Here is a 23323-nt window from a genome sequence, read left to right as displayed (position 1 = left end):
GTCATGCTGGAATACCCATCCACGACCCATTTTCAATGCCCTGGCTGAGGGAAGGATGTTCTCACCCAAGATTTGACGGTACATGGCCCCGTCCATCGTCCCTTTGATGCGGTGAAGTTGTCCTGTCCCCTTAGCAGAAAAACACCACCAAAGCATAATGTTTACACCTCCATGTTTGACGGTGGAGATGGTGTTCTTGGGGTCATAGGCAGCATTCCTCCTCCTCCAAACACGGCGAGTTGAGTTGATGCCGAAGAGCACTTTCACCAGTTGTCCTCTGAGTCATTCAGATGTTCATTGGCAAACTTCAGACGGGCATGTATATGTATTCTTGAGCAGGGGGACCTTGTGGGCGCTGCAGGATTTCAGTCCTTCACGGCGTAGTGTGTTACCAATTGTTTTCTTGGTGACTATGGTCCCAGCTGCCTTGAGATCATTGACAAGATCCTCCCGTGTAGTTCTGGGCTGATTCCTCACCGTTCTCATGATCATTGCAACTCCACGAGGTGAGATCTTGCATGGAGCCCCAGGCTGAGGGAGATTGACAGTTCTTTTGTGTTTCTTCCATTTGCGAATAATCGCACCAAATGTTGTCACCTTCTCACCAAGCTGCTTGGCGATGGTCTTGTAGCCCATTCCAGCCTTGTGTAGGTCTACAATCTTGTCCCTGACATCCTTGGAGAGCTCTTTGGTTTTGGCCATGGAAGAGAGTTTGGAATCTGATTGATTGATTGCTTCTGTGGACAGGTGTCTCTTTTACAGGTAACAAGCTGCGGTTAGGAGCACCCCCTTTAAGAGTGTGCTCCTAATCTCAGCTCGTTACCTGTATAAAAGACACCTGGGAGCCAGAAATCTTTTTGATTGAGAGGGGGTCAAACACTTATTTCCCTCATTAAAATGCAAATCAATTTATAACATTTTTGACATGCGTTTTTCTGGATATTTTTGTTGTTATTCTGTCTCTCACTGTTCAAATAAACCTACCATTAAAATTATAGACTGATCCTTTCTTTGTCAGTGGGCAAACGTACAAAATCAGCAGGGGATCAAATACTTTTTTCCCCCACTGTATGTGAGAATGCTATTCATTAACTACAGCTCAGCGTTCAACACCATAGTGCCCTCAAAGCTCATCCCTAAGCTAAGGACCCTGGGACTAAACACCTCCCTCTGCAACTGGATCCTGGACTTCCTGATGGGCCGCCCCCAGGTGGTAAGGGTAGGCAACAACACGTCTGCCACACTGATCCTCAACACTGGGGCCCCTCAGGGGTGCGTGCTTAGTGTCCTCCTGTACTCCCTATTCACCCAATACTGTGTGGTCAAGCACGACTCCAACACCATCATTACGTTTGCTGACGACAAGAGTGGTAGACCCGATCACCGACAACGATGAGACAGCTTTTAGGGAGGTGGTCAAAGACCTGGCAGTGTGGTCCCAGGACAACAACCTCTCTCTCAATGTGATCAAGACAAAGGAGATGATCGTGGACTATAGGAAAAGGAGGGCCGAACACGCCCCCATTCACATCAATGGAGCTGTAGTGGAGTGGGTCGAAAGTTTCAAGTTCCTTGGTGTCCACATCACCAACAAACTACCATGGTCCAAACACACCAAGACAGTTGTGAAGAGGGCACGACAACACCTTTTCCCCCTCAGGAGACTGAAAATATTTGGCATGGGTCCCCAGACCCCCAAAAGGTTCAACAGCGGCACCATCGAGAGCATCCAGACCAGTTGCATCACCGCCTGGTATGGCAACTGCTCGGCATCTGAACATAAGGCACTACAGAGGGTAATGCGTACGGCCTAGTACATCACTGGGGCCAAGCTTCCTAACATCCAGGACCTACAGTTGAAGTCAGAAGTTTACATACACTTAGGTTGAAGTCATTAAAACCACTCCACAAATTTCTTGTTAACAAACTATAGTTTTGGCAAGTTGGTTAGGACATCTACTTTGTACATAACACAAGTAATTTTACCAACAATTGTTTACAGACCGATTATTTCACTTATAATTCACTGTATCACAATTCCAGTGGGTCAGAAGTTTACATACACTAAGTTGACTGTGCCTTTAAACAGCTTGGAAAATTCCCGAAAATGATGTCATGGCTTTAGAAGCTTCTGATAGGCTAATTGACATCATTTGATTCAATTGGAGGTGTATCTGTGCATGTATTTCAAGGCCAAGCTTCAAACTCAGTGCCTCTTTAGTTGACATCATGGGAAAATCAAAAGAAATCAGCTAAGACCTCAGAAAAGAATTGTAGAACTCCAAAAGTCTGGTTCATCCTTGGGAGCAATTTCCAAACGCCTGAAGGTTCCACATTCATCTGTACAAACAATAGTACACAAGTATAAACACCATGGGACCACGCAGCCGTCATACCGCTCAGGAAGGAGTTGTGTTCTGTCTCCTAGAGATTAACGTACTTTGGTGCGGAAAGTGCAAATCAATCAGAGAACAGCAGCAGAGGACTTTGTGAAGATGCTGGAGGAAACAGGTACATAAGTATCTATATCCACAGTAAAACGAGTCCTATATTGACATAACCTGAAGTTCCACTCAGCATGGAAGAAGCCACTGCTCCAAAACTGCCATAAAAAAGCCAGACTACAGTTTGCAACTGCACATGGGGACAAAGATTGTACTTTTTGGGGAAATGTCCTCTGGTCTGATGAAACAAAAATAAAACTGTTTGGCCATAATGACCATCTTTATGTTTGGAGGAGAAAGGGGGAGGCTTGCAAGCTGAAGAACACCATCACAACCGTGAAGCACGGGGGTGGCAGCATCATGTTGTTGGGGTGCTTTGCTGCAGGAGGGACTGGTGCACTTCACAAAATAGATGGCATCATGAAGCAGGAAAATTATGTGGATGTATTGAAGCAACATCTCAAGACATCAGCCAGGAAGTTCAAGCTTGGTCGCAAATGGGTCTTCCAAATGGACAATGACCCCAAGCATACTTCCAAAGTTGTGGCAAAATGGCTTAAGGACAACAAAGTCAAGGTATTGGAGTGGCCATCACAAAGCCCTGACCTCAATCCTATAGAAAATATGTGGGCAGAACTGAAAAAGCTTGTGCGAGCAAGGAGGCCTACATACCTGACTCAGTTACACCAGCTCTGTCAGGAGGAATGGGTCAAAATTCACCCAACTTATTGTGGGAATTGTGAAAAACTGACTTTCAATGTATTTGGCTAAGGTGTATGTAAACTTCCGACTTCAACTGTATATACAAGGGAGCGTCAGAGAAAGGCCCAAAAAGTTGTATAAAAGACTTCAGTCACCCAAGTCATAGACTGTTCTCTCTGCTACCGCATGGCAAGCGGTTTCGGAGCACCAAGTCTAGGACCAAAAGGCTCCTTATTAACATCTTCTATCCCCAAGCCATAAGACTGCTGAACAACTAATCAAATGGCCTGCCTTGACTATTTACAGTCTGAGGTCCTGAGCGCTCTGGAACAGGTTTTCATCAAGGATCTCTCTGTACATTACTCTGTTCATCTTTGCCTAGATCCTGACAAGTCTCCCAGTCTCTGCCGCTGAAAAATATCCCCACAGCATAATGCTGCCACCGCCATGCTTTACCGTAGGGATAGTGCCAGGTTTCCTCCAGACGTGATGCTTGGCATTCAGGCCAAATAATTCGATCTTGTTTCTCATGGTCTGGGTCCTTTAGGTGCCTTTTGGCAAACACCAAGTGGGCGGTCATGTGCCTTTTACTGAGGAATAGCTTTCGTATGGCCACTACCAAAAAGGCCTGATTGGTAGAGTCCTGCAGAGATGGTTGTCCTTCTGGAAGGTTCTACCATCTCCACAGATGAACTCTGGAGCTTTGTCTGAGTGACCATCATGTACTTGGTCACCTCCCTGACTAAGGCCCTTCTCCCCTGATTGCTCAGTTTGGCCGGGCGGTCAACTCTGGGAAATCTTGGTGGTTCCAAACTTCTTCCATTTAAGAATGATGGAGGTCATTGTGTTCTTGGGGACCTTCAATGCTGCAGAATGTTTTTGGTACACTTCCCCAGATCTGTGCCTCGACACAATCCTGTCTCGGAGCTCTACAGACAATTCCTTCAACCTCATTGGTTGGTTTTTGCTCCGACATGCACTGTCAACTGTGGGAACTTATAGACCGGTGTGTGCCTTTACAAATCATGTCCAATCAATTGAATTTACCACAGATGGACTTCAATCAAGTTGTAGAAACATCTCAAGGATGATCAATGGAAACAGGATGCACCGGAGCTCAATTTCAAGTCTCATAGCAAAGGGTCTAAATACTTATGTAAATAAGGTCTGTTTTTGACTTTTAATTCATTTGAAAATGTTACATTGCTGAGGATTTTTTAAAATCCGTTTTAGAATAAGACTAACATAACAAAATGTGGAAAAATTCAAATGGGTCTGAATACTTTCTGAAGACACTGTATGAATATATTATAGGTACTTAGTTATATTAGTAGTAGTAGCAGTAGTTTTTATTAGACAGTAGTTGATTATTAGACAGTAGTTTCTATATTATTCTTGTTAGTAAGTATAGTTTTTTCCCCCGACACTCCTGAAAATGAGATGGCGTATCAAGAGATTTCATCCTTCAAATAAAAATAAAATAGTGTACTCTTTGCCTGGTCCAGTCAGTGTGCCGCTCCGCAAAATACAGCTGACAATTTATTTTATCATTATTATAAAACGTGGGCTTAAAATTTAAGTTTAGTAATTAATTTAACATCACAAAATGTCAAAACAGGACCCTGTTGCCCCCTATGGGCATGACGCCTCTGCCAGCTCCACGGACTGTCATCATCCTTCAAATTATCATCTTAGCATTAACAATAATTGAAAGCAATAACCATGAAAAAGTAGAACATTAACCATTTCAAATAATTGTTTTAATAACCTCGAGCATATACAGGACAATTAATCACACATACACAGAGCTGGCCCAGAGAGGCAATGCAGCAATGACTAAGGGTTGGCAATAAAGAATTCCTGGGCTTCATTCAAATAGAGTGAGTCTCAATCATCATGATTCAGCTTCCTAATTTTCCCCTTGTGACGGTCAATCTCGCTCTGCAGTCTAGAAATCTCCTTCTTGTGGTGATCAATCTCCTCTTGGTGGTGCTGCTTCAGTGCAGCCAACTGCTCCTGCTCTTTTCGTCTGGATTCAGAGATAGGAAAGCATGAGGTACAGTGATGACATGAGACAGACTGCCACAAAGCCTCTATAGGTCGGGGAGACTGCCACAAAACCTCTATAAACACAAAAGCATGTGGACACCCCTTCAAATGAGTGGATTCAGATATTTCAGCCACACCCGTTGCTGACAGGTGTACAACATCGAGCGCACAGCCATGCAATCTCCATAGACAAACATTGGCAGTAGAATGGCCTAAACGTGGCACCGTCATTGGTTGCCACCTTTCCAACAAGTCAGTTCGTCAAATTTCTGCCTTGTTAGAGCTGCCCTAGTCAAGTGCTGTTATTGTGAAGTGGAAATGTCTAGGAGTAACAACATCTCAGCCGCGTAGTGGTAGGCCACAAGCTCAAACGGGAGCATGTAAAAATCAATCTGTCCTCGGCTGCAACACTCACGACCGATTTCCAAACTGCCTCCAGAAGCAACGTTTACACGGGAGCTCAATGACATGGGTCTCCATGGCCGAGGAGCCCACACAAGCCTAAGATCACCAGGTGCAATGCCAAGAGTCGGCTGGGATGAATTGGAACGCCAACTGCGAGCCAGGCCCAATCGCCCAACATCCCTGCCCGACCTCACTAATGCTTGTGGCTGAATGGAAGCAAGTCCCCGCAGCAATGTTCCAACATCTAGTGCAGGGCTGCCCAACCCTCTTCCTGGAGATCTACTGTCCTGTAGGTTTTCAATCCAACCCTAATTTAGCATATCTGATTCAGCTAGTTAAGGTCTTGTTGTGCAGCTAATTAGTAGTAAATTAGGGTTGGACTGAAAATTCACAGGACTGCAGATCTCCAGGAAAACAGTTGGGCAGCCCTGATCTAGTGGAAAGCCATTCCCAGAAGAGTGGAGGCTGCTATAGCAGCAAAGGGGGACCAACTCCATACTAATGCCCATGATTTTGGAATGAGATGTTCGACAAGCAGGTGTCCACATACTTTTGGTAATGTACTGTATAAGCCCCAACTCACCTGAAGTACATTTCCTCCTCTGCGGCCTGTTTCTTTCCAAGGGCTCCTCCTGCCTCTCTGACAGATCCTCCGCCACCCCCTCCTTTCCCTGCACCTTTGCCCAACTCACCCAGCTGGTACATGAGGAAAGATAAATTAATAAGTAAACATAATAACAAGTTACTCCTACTAAGGAACATGTATGACATTGGTGTGTTGTGTAATTCACATATTTTATTACCGAAAAAAAATGTATGACCTTCAAATTCCATAAAGCTTTCGTTGTACAATGGTAAAGGCTGGGCTCTTATCAGCATATGCTGTATAACAGTAAATGGTTATTAGTACTAATTGGTGTCATGTGACATGCAGCTGAATTAGCTAAAGCAAAGACTGAAATGGGAATCTTTTTGCATGTGGAACACTAATCTAATATGTCAATACATTGCAAAATGTTAGGCCATATGGCCTCACACATTGATTTTCATGCCCCAATGTAAATCGCCCTCCTTTAATGTTCACTTAAAAGACCTATTGTACGGAGTTGACAAGAGAACGTCAACAATGCCTTAATTTAAAAATACCTCTGACCATCGTGTGCAACAACTGACAGCACCAGAGACTTGTTTCAATAACGATTCATAGGATGGACGAATTCAACCAAATTCCATGAAGACATCAGACCGGAGGTGTGTGTGTGTGTGTGTATATGTATATGTATATATATATATATATATATATATATTTTACTTGGCTTTCAACTAACTGGACACATTGAACTGCTTACAAAACAATTTCGTGTCATAGAATGCGGTCAGTACAGTCGTTTGCTACAATGTTGCACCAGAATCTAGATGCAAGTTCCAAATATCAGTGAAACATTAACTGACTGAGTAGGTAACAAAAATAACATTAAAAAAGTTATCCAAGGCCATAGTCAAATCACTTGACAACTGAATACCACTTGTTTCACTTGAACTTTAGACTGTATTAGCAGCAGAAGCAAAACGTGGTCTTATCATATGTTGTGCCTTTTTACCTGGTCAGATGTCATCCTTAGCTGTGTGGTGAGTAGACGCCTAACGTCAGGTCTCAAAAATCTTGCCATTTCGCACCAAAACAACTATCATTTGACCATTTGCCCTTGTCTAGCAAAATAAACCAGAACAGGTCCTCACCATTGTCTAAAATGGGTGTGTAAAACGGATGAGCTGAGTCTTTATTTTTCTATGAAGGATCAATTAGATCCAGCTCAATAGACTACAGTACCATCCTTAAAAACGTGTGGATTTTATAATTAGACACGTTTTAATAAATGGCTATCAGTCTTAACCAAAATGTCACTTGGAAATATGTCCACCCCTATTTGTAATGGTACGGCCTCATATAGCGGACAGCATGATACCCACAGTTTGATATCCATGCGCTGCGCACTACGTAGTGGCGTTGCCATTTGTTTATTGCGTTGGTCTACTCCAGCTTGTGAGCACTTCTGCTAAATTATAGATTTGTTTGCCATATATGCATGTTGTCAAATACACAGTAGGCCTACACAACTACTTGACATTTAAAATAAGATATTACCTTTTGTATTTTAACATTTCCAAGTTGTTGCACAGGATACAACAAGTTTAAAACAGTACAGGGAAATTCTTACCTTGAGAGTTCTTTCCCAACAATGCAGTGATAATGATAATAATAGAAAATAGAATAACAAATGTAATGAAAATGAACACAAGAACTACAATGTGAGTTAACACTAGAACGGAAGTATATACAGGTCAGTGACAGTACCTTATTCAATGTGCAGGGCAGTGGAGGCTGCTGAGGGGAGGACGGCTCATAATAATGGCTGGAACAGAGCAAATGGAATGGCATTAAACACATTGAACATATTTGATACCATTCCACTGATTCCGTTCTAGTCATTACCACAAGCCCGTCCTCCCCAATTAAGGTTCCACCAACCTCCTGTGGTGAAGGGATACTGAAATGATTGAGGTAGGTTTCTATATTTAAAAAAAGTGACTGGTAGTAGAATGTACATGTAAACAGGGCTGAAGAGTGATTGGTAACAGGAATATATAAATACTTACAGCCTCAATTCGGCGGGGCATGGAATCTACAAGGTGTCGAAAGCGCTCCACAGGGATGCTGGCCCATGTTGACTCTAATGCTTCCCACAGTTGTCAAGTTGGCTGGATGTCCTTTGGGTGATGGACCATTCTTGATACACATGGGAAACTGTTGAGCGTGAAAAACCCTGCAGCGTTCCAGTTCTTTACACAAACTGGTGCGCCTGGCACCTACCTACTACCACTTAGTTTTTGTCTTACCCATTCACCCTCTGAATGGCACACAAACAATCCATGTCTCAATTGTCTCAAAGCTTAAATCTTTCTTTAACCCGTTTCCTCCCCTTCATCTACACTGATTGAAGTGGATTTAACAAGTGACATCCATACGGAATCATAGCTTTCTTCTGGATTCACCTGGTCAATCTGTCATGGAAAGAGCAGGTGTTCTTAATGCTTTGTACACTGTGTATACTTGTAAACAGGAGTAATAGTGGATAAATAGATACCAATGGTAATGACAATCAATGGACAGCAGTGTAATGGAGTAATCAATAATCATTTTAGCAACGGCATAGGTTGTGTCTGAGTGGTTAGAGACCTGTGGATGGGCCTCGAGTCAGTGTGGATAGTATGTAGGAGAGGGAGAGCAGTAGCTGTTAGCCATAAGTCTTATGGTCAGGGGATAGAAGCTGTTTAGAAGTCTGTTTGCTAAGCCTTGATGCACCTGTGTCGCCTGCCAGATGAGAGCATGGAGAACAGTCCCTGTCTCGGGTGGCTGGAGTCTTTGCGAAAGGCCCCCCAAAAATTGCTAGACACTGCCTAGCATGTAGGTACAATTAAAAATAAAAGTGACTCCACAATGACACAATACATTATTTACCATTCATTTCTATTGGGCACAAAATAATCTGAAACATCCAACAAATGTGTAGTCACAAGCTTGATGTAGTCATTGTGTGCTATGAATATGGGATCAAATAACTTTTTACTACTTTAATACAAGTGATTTGGTCCCAATACTTTTGGTCCCCTAAAATGGAGGGAGTTTGTACAAAGTGATGTAATTTCTAAAAACGGTTCACCTGATATGAATGAAGCTGCCCTCAAAATCCAAAGTGCTGAAGTACAGAGCCTTTTTGAGCTCACTGTATATCACATGACTCACTACCATAGCAAAGGTGAGACAAATAGGACAGCTGCTGTGAGGGACTTTATTCACAATACTGCAAGAAAAGTACTGTATGTCCTATATCAAACCAAACACTTGAGTTTTGTGATGTGAGGTGACTTATAGCCACCCCAGTCCCCCAGCCTTTGTCAATCAAAACTGGGTTCACGATCAAACCTCGCACATAGGCACCAGAAGTAGAGAACAAAACACATTAACAGAAGATTCCAAACCACATTCAAATAGGCCAAAAGTTTGCGTACATTTTCTCCTTTTGCAAAGCTAATCGCTAATCAATTATTTACAAGTACAATATGGTCAGACCATTGTTTACAAACAAGTGCATTAAAAAAAACGAAATTGTGTCAAAAAGAAATGCGGAGAAATGTAACCTAAATAGTGAATTCCTATGTTGTCACTGGCCAAAGCTTTACTTAAAAACTATCAGAAGTCACAGATCCCTGGGAAGTCACAGGCACTGAAACTATATATAACAGTTGTAGATTGAGCCAGTCAACCAGCCTAGGCAGCAGTTTATACTATTAATTAATTGATGGCCCATTCTCTGTACAAGCAATTCATCCTATTGACACTTGATAATCGGGGAGCACAGTTTCTTTTCCAAACCCTTCTAAAAATGGATTGGACCGGGACCGTTACAATACAATTTGAGGTTTTGTGAGAACATTTGGAATGACAAATTCTTAGGGAAGTAAATAAAACTGAGTAAGAAATAAAAACATTGCCAAAATATGAGCAATCCTTGATAAATGTGACCTGTACTAGTGGCAAGTGCTTAAAATAACATTAAGGCAATTATTTATGCCCACAATGGTTTTGTGTTTATGACATCTGTATCTTCATGGTGGCCTAGAATAAGCATAGACGAGATATCTTCGTCTCATCAAAACATTTTGGTATTGTGCAAGTTCGAAATTGAAAAAAGGAACCTACTGGTGAGGATAAAGGATAACAAAAACAGGGCAACAGCAAGAAAGATGGGGGTGGGGAGGACATCAGAGGGCCAGAAGTGGCTTGCGGAGGCCCTTGGGGAGAGGCAGCAGACGTGGCTCTCCCTTCAGGGCCCGTCAGTCCTGCTTGGTGCCGCCCAGGGCCCGTAGGCGCTCCAGGAGGGGAGGGTGGGAGTAGTGCCACATGGAGAAGAGCCAGTCGGCCACAGGGAAGCCCAGGTTGTCTTTGTTGAGCTTGATGAGGGCGGAGTAGAGCTCTGAGGCTCGGCCCATGCCCCGCGCAAAGGCGTCTGCCTGGAACTCAAACCTGCGGCTCAAGACAGTCAGACAGAAGGACAGGACCTGGAGGTAGGAATGGGAAGCCATTTCAGTTTTCCTCAGTGAAGTGTCAGAGGTACTCTTAGCATCCTCATCTCGATTTTAACAGCATTTTCTGTTTAAAGCTGACTTAAAGGAGACCACCTGCTCTGATTCTCCGCACACATCAGTACTGCTGCTACCAGATTCTTATTATACTGCTCAATTTATACACTCCTTCCCCAAAACAGATGTAAATATTGTACTATAAATTGTGCCTTCCTGTATTATAAACTCATCAAAAAAAAGAAACGTCCCTTTTTCAGGACCCTGTCTTTCAAAGATAATTTGTAAAAATCCAAATAACTTCACAAATCTTCATTGTAAAGGGTTTAAACACTGTTTCCCATTCTTGTTCAATGAACCATGAACAATTAATGAACAAGCACCTGTGGAATGGTTTTTAAGACACTAACAGTTTACAAACAGTAGGCAATTAAGGTCACAGTTCTGAAAACTTAGGACACTAAGAGGCCTTTCTACGGACTCTGAAAAACACCAAAATAAAGATGCCCAGTGTCCCTGCTCATCTGTGTGAACGTGCCTTAGGCATGCTGCAAAGAGGTTACACCAGGAACGCACAATCCCTCCATCAGTGCTCTGACTGTCCGCAATAGGCTGAGAGAGGCTGGACTGAGGGCTTGTAGGCCTGTTGTAAGGCAGGTCCTCACCAGACATCACCGGCAACAACGTCGCCTATGGGCACAAACCCACCGTCGCTGGACCAGACAGGACTGGCAAAAAGTGCTCTTCACTGACGAGTGGCGGATTTGTCTCACCAGGGGTGATGGTCAGATTCACGTTTATCGTCGAAGGAATGAACGTTACACCGAAGCCTGTACTCTGGAGCGGGATCGATGAGGTGGAGGGTCCGTTATGGTCTGGGGCGGTGTGTCACAGCATCATCGGACTGACCTTGTTGTCATTGCAGGCAATCTCAACACTGTGCGTTACAGGGAAGACATCCTCCTCCCTCATGTGGTACCCTTCCTGCAGGCTCATCCTGACATGACCCTCCAGCATGACAATGCCCCCAGCAATACTGCTCGTTCTGTGCGTGATTTCCTGCAAGACAGGAATGTCAGTGTTCTGCTGTGGCCAGCGAAGAGCCCGGATCTCAATCCCATTGAGCACGTCTGGGACCTGTTGGATTGGAGGGTGAGGGCCATTCCCCCCAGAAATGTCCAGGAACGTGCAGGTGCCTTGGTGGAAGAGTGGGGTAACATCTCACAGCAAGAACTGGCAAATTTAGTGCAGTCCATGAGGAGGAGATGCACTGCAGTACTTAATGCACCTGGTGGCCACACCAGATACCGACTGTTCCTTTTGATTTTCTGTTAGTCACCTGTCTGTGGAACTTGATCAGTTTGTCTCAGTTGTTGAATCTTATGTTCACACAAATATTTACACATGTTAAGTTTGCTGAAAATAAGCGCAGTTTCTTTTTTGCTGAGTTTACTTATACTCAAACATTCATTCTATTCTACTGCCATTTACTTTGTTAGTATTCTATTTTTTACTATTTATTATTGTTGTTGCATTGTCGAGAAGGAACCAGCAAGTAAGCATTTCGTTGGACGATGTATACCATGCGTATCCCGTACATACAGTACGACTAATAAAACAACTTCAACTCTGCTTTTTTTACAACCAAATCTCAATTTCTTTATGTAAATGTCATGTTTTTTTTTTTATAAACTTCCCCAACCAGCGGTTCACGTCCTCATTGTGCAGTACGGAGACTCAGGAAAAAATGCTCCAAAAACATCCAAATATGTCCTTTTAGAAATCTGAAAGGCTCTCAGTACAGTGATGCAGGTCTTTAGATGTTGTACATATGGAATTGTCATTGCGAACTTTACCGGTAACGTAATACTTCATTTTGTGTGATACCAGCTGTTTCCCCTATCCAGCTGTTCCATTCTCTGTACAGCCTGCTGCTAGAATGGAGAGGTATCACTCGTATAGCAACAAAATGGAATATAACGGTGCGGATCAAGTTTGGAATGACAATTTCATGTGTACAACATCTAAAGACCTGCATCACTATTCTGAGAGCTTTTCCATTTCTAAAAAATTGTGATGAACGATTAACTGAAATGCGTTATTTTCAATGCTTCAGTTATTTGAATTCCCGAACTGTGCGATGTGGTAGGGTGTTGTAGTTTCCAACAGACCAATAATCGAGTGTAGCGCTGAAAATGTGGTAATTAACTACAAAGACCATAATCCATTGTGCGCCTACTTGTCCAGTCTGTTTCTTTTACGCCTGCTACGTAAAAGAGACAGAAGAATATGCGATAGAGGGATAGAGAGCAGTTGGTTTGCGAGGTCTCTACCTGAAAGGACATGATCTAAGTGATTGATAGTTGGTAATCAGCAGTCATAAAAGTATGTCTTATTTACTTTGCTGTCTGACAAAAATCACAATTTTAGTATTTCTTCATAGAAAGCAGCTCGCTCTCTATAGATAAGATGACTACGAATGAACTAATAAAGACAAAAATGTAAAATCACAACACATATTTTATTAAAGTAAAGTAATATGAATAAATGATGGTTGATAAGCAGTAATGGGCAGTCACTACCATCATGGGACTTTTATTAATTGTTTTATTCTGTATTGTTACAGCATTAAACCCACATAATGCATTTAATGTTTACAAAAATAAATCTAAACCAAAAACGGATTTATTTTTAAATAATCGAACCAAACTCAAAAAGGACTCAACACTACTAAAAGGACGTATTTGGAGAATGTAAAAAAAGTAGAACATGCCATTTCCATAAAAAATAGAGATTTGGTTATACATTTTATATCGTTTAATAGATACTCTATATTGTAGGTTTAGCTGTATATTTCGTTGGATAATATTTGCTACTATACCCAAGGTATTTTCGCAAAACAAACACTGCACAGCACTTGCAGCGCTAACATCTAAGGCCTCCACTGAAGCGTATTAAGATGTTAGATATAAATGCATTGTTTAGGAGATGGGAGTCACTCACCTCATTATATGGGGAGAAGATGAACTGGAATATGATCATCAAACCAATCAACGTGGGCTGGCTGTCATAGAAACCAAAGGCTATGAATAGCTCCTTTCGTCCAATCAACACAGCAAAGAGGAAAAAGCACAGGAAGGAGTTCATCTGCAAGGACAGAGGCAGGGGAGAAAAATGTAACCATTAACAAGGTTTCCATTCAATTGGCCACAGATTTTAATGCGAATACAGTGAGGGGAAAAAAGTATTTGATCCCCTGCTGATTTTGTATGTTTTCCACTGACAAACAAATGATCAGTATATAATTTTAATGGTAGGTTTATTTGAACAGTGAGAGACAGAATAACAACAAAAAACTCCAGAAAAACACATGTCAAAAATTTTATAAAATTGATTTGCATTTTAATGAGGGAAATAAGTATTTGACCCCTCTGCAAAACATGACTTAGTACTTGGTGGCAAAACCCTTGTTGGCAATCAGAGGTCAGACGTTTCTTGTAGTTGGCCACCAGGTTTGCACACATCTCAGGAGGGATTTTGTCCCACTCCTCTTTGCAGATCTTCTCCAAGTCATTAAGATTTCGAGGCTGACGTTTGGCAACTCGAACCTTCAGCTCCCTCCACAGATTTTCTATGGGATTAAGGTCTGGAGACTGGCTAGGCCACTCCAGGACCTTAATGTGTTTCTTCTTGAGCCACTCCTTTGTTGCCTTGGCCGTGTGTTTTGGGTCATTGTCATGCTGGAATACCCATCCACGACCCATTTTCAATGCCCTGGCTGAGGGAAGGAGGTTCTCACCCAAGATTTGACAGTACATGGCCCCGTCCATCGTCCCTTTGATGTGGTGAAGTTGTCCTGTCCCCTTAGCAGAAAAACACCCCCAAAGCATAATGTTTCCACCTCCATGTTTGACGGTGGGGATGATGTTCTTGGGGTCATAGGCAGCATTCCTCCTCCTCCAAACACAGCGAGTTGAGTTGATGCCAAAGAGCTCAATTTTGGTCTCATCTGACCACAACACTTTCACCAGTTGTCCTCTGAGTCATTCAGATGTTCATTGGCAAACTTCAGACGAGCATGTATATGTGCTTTCTTGAGCAGGGGGACCTTGCGGGCACTGCAGGATTTCAGTCCTTCACGGCATAGTGTGTTACCAATTGTTTTCTTGGTGACTATGGTCCCAGCTGCCTTGATCATTGACAAGATCCTCCCATGTAGTTCTGGGCTGATTCCTCACTGTTCTCATGATCAGTGCAACTCCGAGGTGAAATCTTGCATGGAGCCCCAGGCCGAGGGAGATTGACAGTTCTTTTGTCTTTCTTCCATTTTGCGAATAATCGCACCAACTGTTGTCACCTTCTCACCAAGCTGCTTGGCGATGGTCTTGTAGCCCATTCCAGCCTTGTGTAGGTCTACAATCTTGACCCTGACATCCTTGGAGAGCTCTTTGGTCTTGGCCATGGTGGAGAGTTTGGAATCTGATTGATTGCTTGCTTCTGTGGACAGGTGTCTTTTATACAGGTAACAAACTGAGATTAGGAGCACTCCCTTTAAGAGTGCGCTCCTAATCTCAGCTCGTTACCTGTATAAAAGACACCTGGGAGCCAGAAATCTTTCTGATTGAGAGGGGGTCAAATACTTATTTCCCTCATTAAAATGCAAATCAATTTATAACATTTTTGACATGCGTTTTTCTGGATTGTTTTGTTGTTATTCTGTCTCTCACTGTTCAAATAAACCTACCATTAAAATTATAGACTGATCAGTTCTTTGTCAGTGGGCAAACGTACAAAATCAGCAGGGGATCAAATACTTTTTTCCCCTCACTGTATATATTTTTTTAAAACAGCTGAAAAATAATTCACTCACCAGTGGTGTTTCCACCAAACGGACTTGTGGATAAAAATCAGTGCGTGATGACATAGTGCACACGAAATGTACTTTTTTTACCTGATGTTATGTACCTAAACATTTTTAAGTTCAATGCGTTTCCATCGCATTTTCAACTCTACCGATAGTTTTGTCACAAAAACTGTTGAGTTAAATAGCAAATGTGCCTACTCTGGTCTTGGCACGTGCACTCTAGCCAACAGCTCGCAGATACAATGCGGGTAGACTAGTCTACGTAATTAGATAATTCATTTTACCGACACAAAAATATCACACCATATCAAATGAACAAATGATCTGTCGGCATTTAGAAAATTGTACCGAAACTCCGTTTCCATCACAGCTGTCGTGATTATTATACTTTTTTTACACTATGACTTTACTCGCATAAAAACTGTGGATGGTAACATGGTTATTGACATTTCTACATCAACATGTGAATTTCCAGGATCTGCAAGAGTGGAATATTGGTATAGATGTGACATGCAAACGCATATCAAGGGAATTTCCAAACAAACCTGACTGATGACAATGTTCTTCACAGTGTGGCCCAACTTCCAGTGGCCAAGCTCGTGGCCCAATACGGCCAAGACCTCTGGGTTGTTGCAGCCTTGCTTCTTGTTCTGAAAAGAGTTAATTCATTAAAATCAAGCTATTTATGTTCTATGTATGAAACACTGACTACAAATACTAGTATACCATCTTATTGGTTTCTATGATAGGACCACTCAACAAATTAGATTCATAACATGAAAATTGTAGTGTGCTTGCGGAGCTCTAACCAAGATTACAAAACTGTTCTGTATTGCTGAAGCCGTGCTCAGTAATAATGGAGTGCCTTGAAGAAGCTTGTTTCAGCAATAAATATAATTGAAGGAAATCAAGTTGCAGTCCTGAACCTTCTTTCAGTATTTTAGATTAATAACATGTTGACACACAGTTCTCTGTGTAAAAGAGTACGTCTGACCTTGGGCTTGGCTTTGGCCTCAGTTGGTGTGTCAGTCTCCTCTGCAGGCACATTCTCTGGCTCTCCGTCCTTGTTGAGGGGAGAGTAGTCCTCCATCAGGGTGTCGAACAACACTATGCGCTTGTTCTTGAAGAACCCATAGAAGTAAGCGTTACTGTGGGAGGAGCGCTTGGAACCTGGAAGAATAGGTCAAAACAGATCATTACTACTAGGGCTGTCAGAGTTAAATCAGTTCACTTTTTACAATTTTAGTGCACTACATTTTTGATTAAATTGCATTATCCGAAACATTCAAAATACACTGAAAACATCCCAAATACATAATCTATAAAGCTAAAAACAACAATGCAATGTAAAAACAAGTTGATAGACGTTAAAGAAAGTGCGGTTTCTCAATTTACCTAACCGTTACCTTAAGACAAAAATCAAGATGTCAATATTCTTGTAATGTTTTTTGTATGAAAAATCGTAAATTACAGCTTAATTTTAGCAAATTCGAATAAATGTTTTTAGCACTTGACAGCCCTAATTACAACAAAACTTTACTGTCCATATGTTACAGTGAAAATGTGACCACCTCCCACTTATGCCTTGGTCTCCTCAGCGCCCATTATACTTTGGTCTCCTCTGATGATAAACAATTATAGATACAGTGGAAGCAGTCACATCTTTTGGACAAAACTAGTTGTTGAGTTAATGTATTGTGCCTTACCTTCTACTACATAGACCTTAGTGAGGGGGAAATTGATAGACTTGGACATGCTCTCAATCTCTTCCTTCAGCTCGCCCTCTGGCAAAGGGGTAAACTTGTCAAATAGGGGAGCAATGTAGTCAGCATAGATGGTCACCAGCACCTAAGAGTGAGGAAGAATGGTCAGAATGAAATACTTTAGACTAATTTGACTATAGCTTAACTCATTAAGCATAATTTAATCGCTTGAGCCTGTTTCAAGGTAGCTAGGAGGTGAAAGTAGGGCTGTTACGGTGACCGTATTACCACCACACGAGTCATGCCAGCAGTCAAATTCCACCTGACCGTTTAGTCACGGTAACTAGGTTTCTCCAAACTGAGTCTGCTGATGGTCATTAGTAGCCTACCAAACTTGCTAAATGACTGGTACTCAGCACTCTGTTGTCCCTCTAATAACTGACATCAACGCCATTTAAAAAAAAAAAAATCAAACACTTCATGAGAGCCCATGAGCTCAACATTTCTATAGGCTCTGCAATTGCATGAGAAAACATAGTTGATGGCCTCTACTAAAAAGAGGAGGATCCCATTAACTTTCTATAGGCTAGGCCTACTATATTTATTTCTCAACTTTCCTAATATTAAGCACATTGCTTTGCTTTACAACAGCAGTATAGCCTACCTGGCTGCCATGAAAATGAACAACGGGAAAAGCGTCCTCTATTCACTATTTAAGTGCATAGATTACATGTATTTTTTTCCCCATGCCCCTGTTCCGAGACAGGTGCATGATAATGGTCCATTCTAAATCAAAACTAATTTCACACATACAGTAGCAGTCAAAAGTTTGGACACACCTACCGTAATTTCTGGACTATTAAGCGCACCTGAATATAAGCCGCACCCACTGAATTTTAAAAAATATATTATTTTGAACATAAATAAGCCGCACAGGTGCCTACCGGTACATTGAAACAAATTAACTTTACACAGGCTTTAACGAAACACGGCTTGTAACAAAAATAAATAGGCTTTAACGAAACACGGCTTGTAACAAAAAATTAGCAGTAAGCTTTAGTTGTCTTTTTGTACTGAGTCAATTCCTCACGCTGCTGTTTCCAACGTCTTATCATCGACTCATTAAGACCAAGCTCCCGTGCAGCAGCTCTATTTCCTTTTCCAACAGCCAGATCAATCGCCTTCAACTTGAAAGCTGCATCATATGCATTTCTCTGTGTCTTTGCCATGATGAGGGTGACAAAATGACTACCGTAATCAGAATGATGGGAAGTTTGAGAGCGCTCGATTTAATCTAAACAGTAAACAAAAAAGTTGTTTGACCGTAACCCGTTCGGCAATTTCATTGGTCTAATGAAAGCTTCATGCCGCCAAATAACTGAGCACGTCACAGAATGTTTTTTTGGAGAAAAAAAATTTTTAAGCGGGAAAAATCCATATATTAGCCGCGTCATTGTTTAAGCCGCGAGGTTCAAAGCTGGGAAAGAAGTTGCGGCTTATAGTCCGGAATTTACGGTAATCATTCCAGGGTAGATCTTTAGTAGAATAATAGTGAAGATATCAAAACTATGGATGGATTTATTGTGATGGTGTAGGCTATATTAAATGGATTTATTATACTTTTTAAAATGTAGATGTTCCCAAGGTCTGCATCAGTAGCTTGTAGGCTATGCGTGGAAGCCAGGAGATGCTAAACGTGTTTATATTAATTCACGGTCCATTACCATGAGACCGGCAGTTATTTACTTCACAATCACCGGCTGACAAAATGTCATGACCGCCACAGCCCTAGGTGAAAGGACTAACCAGAGAGACCCCCAGTGTGAAGAGCCAGGCGTAGATGAAGAAGAAGTCTCCACCAATCTTGATGATGTAGAGGAGCAGTGAGGTCACTGGCAACAAGATACACTGGGTCACAATAAACTTCTTCACAGCATCCTTCAGGAAGAACCCCAGCGTCTGAAAGAAGAACCATAGACGACAACAAAAAAACAGAGACTGTATGTTTAAAACCATGCCAGTGAAAAAGTGTAATTGATTCAAACTACGAAACGCTTGCCTGTATAATAAGGATGTCCCCAGAGAGTTTGGACAGTGTACCTGCTGGTTGAAGCCATGCTTCTCCTCAATGACAAAGGTGTTGTAGATACTCCAGGGAAGACCAGTGAAGGCACTGAACAGAGTCGCAAGCATCAGAAACGAAAGAGACTGGAAGATCTGAAAGAAAAAGAACCATTTGAAATATATGGAATGATTCAAGAAAATAAGCCTTTGTAATACTGGACTGATCATTTTAACCGTGGAGCATTCACACACTTCATACTCTGGGCCCAATCCAAAACGAGCAGTCACAGTCCCAGCAACTTTCCAAAGGAAAGGGATTCCACCAAGGAGCAGGATCAGCTATGAGACAACAACAGTGTTAAAAACACAAAATTCCCTCTGTTTGGTGATATGCTCTGTAAGCAGATAGAGGCAGCTACGTTCTAATATAACAAAGTAGGTCCTAACAAACCAATGGATCGTTTAGTTGTACCTACCGTCCCCTCAGTTTCTGAATATAGTCCAGACCAGAAACTGAAGTTGCTCTTGTCCAGTTGATAAAGACGTGACTTCTCAAAGGTATCTGTGTCCATGATCTTCCCCAACTCTTGTGGCACGTGCATGGTCGACCTGTATATCCTTCGCTATGTGGTTAGAAGACAAGTTATTCATATTACTTTTAAATTTGACAAAATATCCACAGGAAAGTATTATCAAAACACAGGTTTCTGTGTGGCTATCCCGATTTTTGTTCATCAACTAAAGGCACGTGCACAAGACAGAAGTAAGTACATGCAAGCAAACTAACCAAAGTCTTGCTGGCATTTAGCTACATGGTTTGCGCATGTAACCGGTGATAGACATTTTGCAGTACTGGTGGTCTAAAAAGTTGACCAAATAATACTTTCCTGTGGATATGTTGTCTCAAATTTCAACCAGCTGAAGGACTAACTGCACAGACAACCAGTAAAGTAGCTCAAGTAAAATGTAATTGTATTCATCATTCTGCCTTGTAAGGAAACGTTCCATGTTTTTGTATTGCTTTGTTTGACTGTATATCAACAATTGGTATCACACTGATTTTAGGCAATCCTGAAGACAGCTTTGTTCTTCAAAAAATATTGAGAGACTGGCAAACACTGGAAAACAGTCCCACTAGCTAGGTTTCCATTCAATTGGTGACAGATTCATGCAAATATTCCAAAAGACGCACCAGGAAAATATGCGCATTTTCCCACCAGTGGGAAGTCCAAACAGACTTGTTGAGGATAAAAAATCACTGCATTATGACGTAGTGCACAGAAACTGTATTTTTTCGCTTACCTTTTCATGTACCGAATAAAAATCTTAAGTTCAATGTGTTTCCATTGCATTTTCAACTCTACCAATAGTTGTCACAAAACCTGCGTTAAATAGCAAATGTGCCTACTTTGGTCTTGGCACATGGACTCTAGCCAACAGCTTGCAGCTTCAGTGCAGGTAGTCTAGTCTACATTATGAGATTACTATGGATAGCCTTGAATTGAGAATATTTGTATTTGTCAAACAGAAGTCAAGCATTGATCATCATGTCCCTAAAATAATATATTTTTTTAGAAAAGAGCATCAAGATCACTGTGCAATTTCACCACCCTGTGAAGTTCATCATAACTTATTTCATCTGTATTCTAATAAACTCCATGGTTTCTCCGAGTCATAGTGGGAGGACCACGCACACCATATCATCGCATTATTTCGATACGTTGGTAATTATATTAATATTTCCGCATAAAGGCGTTTCCACCTCCATTTCTTACATAATACATTTTACCGACACAAAAAGATGTTGAACAAATGATCTGTCTGCAATTGAAAAATAGTACAGAAACTTCCCGTTTCCAGCATAGCTGGCGCAATTATTTTTTAAATACGGTACGACTTTACTCGCATAAAAACTGGACTGAAACATGGTTATTGAAACAATATAAATGAAACTGAGTCAGCATGCTGCTATCTAGCTCGCGAAATCTATTCAGCCATTACATTCACCCACATTTGGCTCCTTGTAAACTACAATTCTGACAATCATCACTTTTGAACATATGCTGAAATGCCCCTTATCTTTAATGTCAGTGATGAATAATCTTTGAAATAAAAAAATACTTACTGTAGTAGTTTTGCACAAATCCATACACTTTGTGCCTCCAGCTGACAAACTACACTTCCTCCCCAGTTGTCTTACACACAGATGTTCAGAGCATGCTAGATAGCTAATTAGCACTGGTGGCGGCCTTTGTCTTCCATAAACAAGTGCTGTAACATGGAGACATGGCGGCGTGGGAACACTAATCCTAAAAAAAAGTGTAGCTACTCATTTAAATGTTGTTTTTATTAAGCATTTATGGCTGATATGAAAGACCTTATGTTTACAAAAAAGTACCACAAGCTAATTTTTGCCTAAAATGTCATACCCAAATCTAACTGCCTGTACCTCAGGACCTGAAGCAAGGATATGCATATTCTTTATACCATTTGAAAGGAAATACTTTGAAATTTGTGGAAATGTGAAATGAATGGAGAATATAACACATTTGATAAGGTAAAAGATAATCCAACGTAAAACTTTTTTTTTTTACCATCTTTGAACTGCAAGAGAAAGGCCATAATGTATTATTCCAGCCCAGGCACAATTTAGATTTTGGCCACTAGATGGCAGCAGTGTATGTGCAAAGTTTTAGACTGATCCAATGAACCATTGCATATCTGTTGAAAATGTATCAATACTGCCCAAATGTGCAAATTGGTTTATTAATAGATTTAAATTCATAATTGTGCACTCTCCTCAAACAATAGCATGGTATTCTTTCACTGTAATAGCTACGGTAAAATGGAGAGTGCGGTTAGATTAACAAGAATGTCATATTTCTGCCCAAATAATTTATGTCTAGGTCCTGGGAATTTTTTTGGTTACTTCAACCCTCTGGCTAATCACAGCCTGCATTTTTTTTGTTACTTAAATCCTCTGGCTAATCACAGGGGGGGGGGGCACCGATCCCGTAAAGGTTATTAACAAACATCACCGGTCAGAAGGTTCTATTGTCAATAGGCGCTAAAGTAGTTAGCTAGTAGCGTCTATGAATGGGGCTGCAGCGGGGGCCTTGTGCGGTATTGACAGAGAGACAGTTACGAAACAAAGTAAACAATTACCTGTCTGTACGCAAGGTAGGCCTCCCATAGATAAACCGTCCACGAGAACACCAGAACAGCATAAAATATCTTATTTTCGATTGGTAGGTCAAGTATCGTTTCCATCTTTATTCTGGCCTATTTGAAGTTACCAAATTGGACTGCCGCCCGTCGTTCACACACCTTCCGGTCTTTATTCAGAATATAATAATTTTTATATTTAAATAACTTAGTAACTGTTATTTTTATATACGCAGTTTAAACTGACCAGCATTCACCAAACCACTCAAAATGATGGCTAGCTCATTCGCTTCCAATTTCCATTAATTCATGCAATGGTATGGTGCAGCAGTTCATTTTGTTCCCCGTAAAACAAATGGTTGCACTAACTAGTTCCATGCTTATAGTGAGCAATAGTTATAGCAAAGATTTATATAACTAAACCAAGATAGACCACAGCCCGTCATTTCAAATGGTAACAAATTAGTCATAGTGGGCAGAAAAAGCAAGGAGTTGGGCAGAGCCAAGCAAGAGTTAGCGAGATCCTATTGGCTCGTTCATGCCTACTCTGTGAAGTTGGCGTGTGTAGTAACTCAATTCGCCTTCGCGCTCCTTCTAAATAACAAATGGCAAAGTCTACAAAACGTAGTCCACTCTGTTCGTAACAGATTTTAGTTTTGGATAGAAAACTATATTGAGATCACATCAACGAGCAAAATATCGGCCGAAATTCATCTCGTTCCATCTTCTCCCACCGCGGCCACTGGGCTTTCTCTCACTACCATATTTTGTAGTGAGTGGAAACG

General features: G+C 41.5%; 2 protein-coding genes across 2 annotated transcripts; both read right to left on the bottom strand.

Moving 5' to 3' along the window:
* Nucleotides 1–4884: 4884 nt before the first annotated feature.
* LOC115162568 (ATPase inhibitor B, mitochondrial) lies at nucleotides 4885–7362 on the bottom strand. The gene is made up of 3 exons (XM_029713999.1): nucleotides 7202–7362; nucleotides 6184–6296; nucleotides 4885–5175 (listed from the first exon to the last, which is right to left on the bottom strand). The coding sequence occupies exons 1-3, from the start codon at nucleotides 7268–7270 to the stop codon at nucleotides 5034–5036; spliced, it is 324 nt and encodes a 107-aa protein (XP_029569859.1). The 5' UTR covers nucleotides 7271–7362; the 3' UTR covers nucleotides 4885–5033.
* Nucleotides 7363–9437: 2075 nt separating this feature from the next.
* On the bottom strand, nucleotides 9438–22963 carry LOC115162567 (CAAX prenyl protease 1 homolog). Its single transcript, XM_029713998.1, has 10 exons — nucleotides 22539–22963; nucleotides 19850–19996; nucleotides 19626–19712; nucleotides 19410–19526; nucleotides 19116–19268; nucleotides 17313–17454; nucleotides 16601–16776; nucleotides 16152–16256; nucleotides 13746–13889; nucleotides 9438–10721 (listed from the first exon to the last, which is right to left on the bottom strand). The coding sequence occupies exons 1-10, from the start codon at nucleotides 22641–22643 to the stop codon at nucleotides 10497–10499; spliced, it is 1401 nt and encodes a 466-aa protein (XP_029569858.1). The 5' UTR covers nucleotides 22644–22963; the 3' UTR covers nucleotides 9438–10496.
* Nucleotides 22964–23323: the final 360 nt, after the last annotated feature.

This window comes from Salmo trutta, chromosome 25 (assembly GCF_901001165.1).
Source record: "Salmo trutta chromosome 25, fSalTru1.1, whole genome shotgun sequence".
Taxonomy (NCBI): Eukaryota; Metazoa; Chordata; class Actinopteri; order Salmoniformes; family Salmonidae; genus Salmo; species Salmo trutta.
Note: the sequence above shows the minus strand (reverse complement) of the source record. Positions and strands in the feature narration are given on the sequence as shown.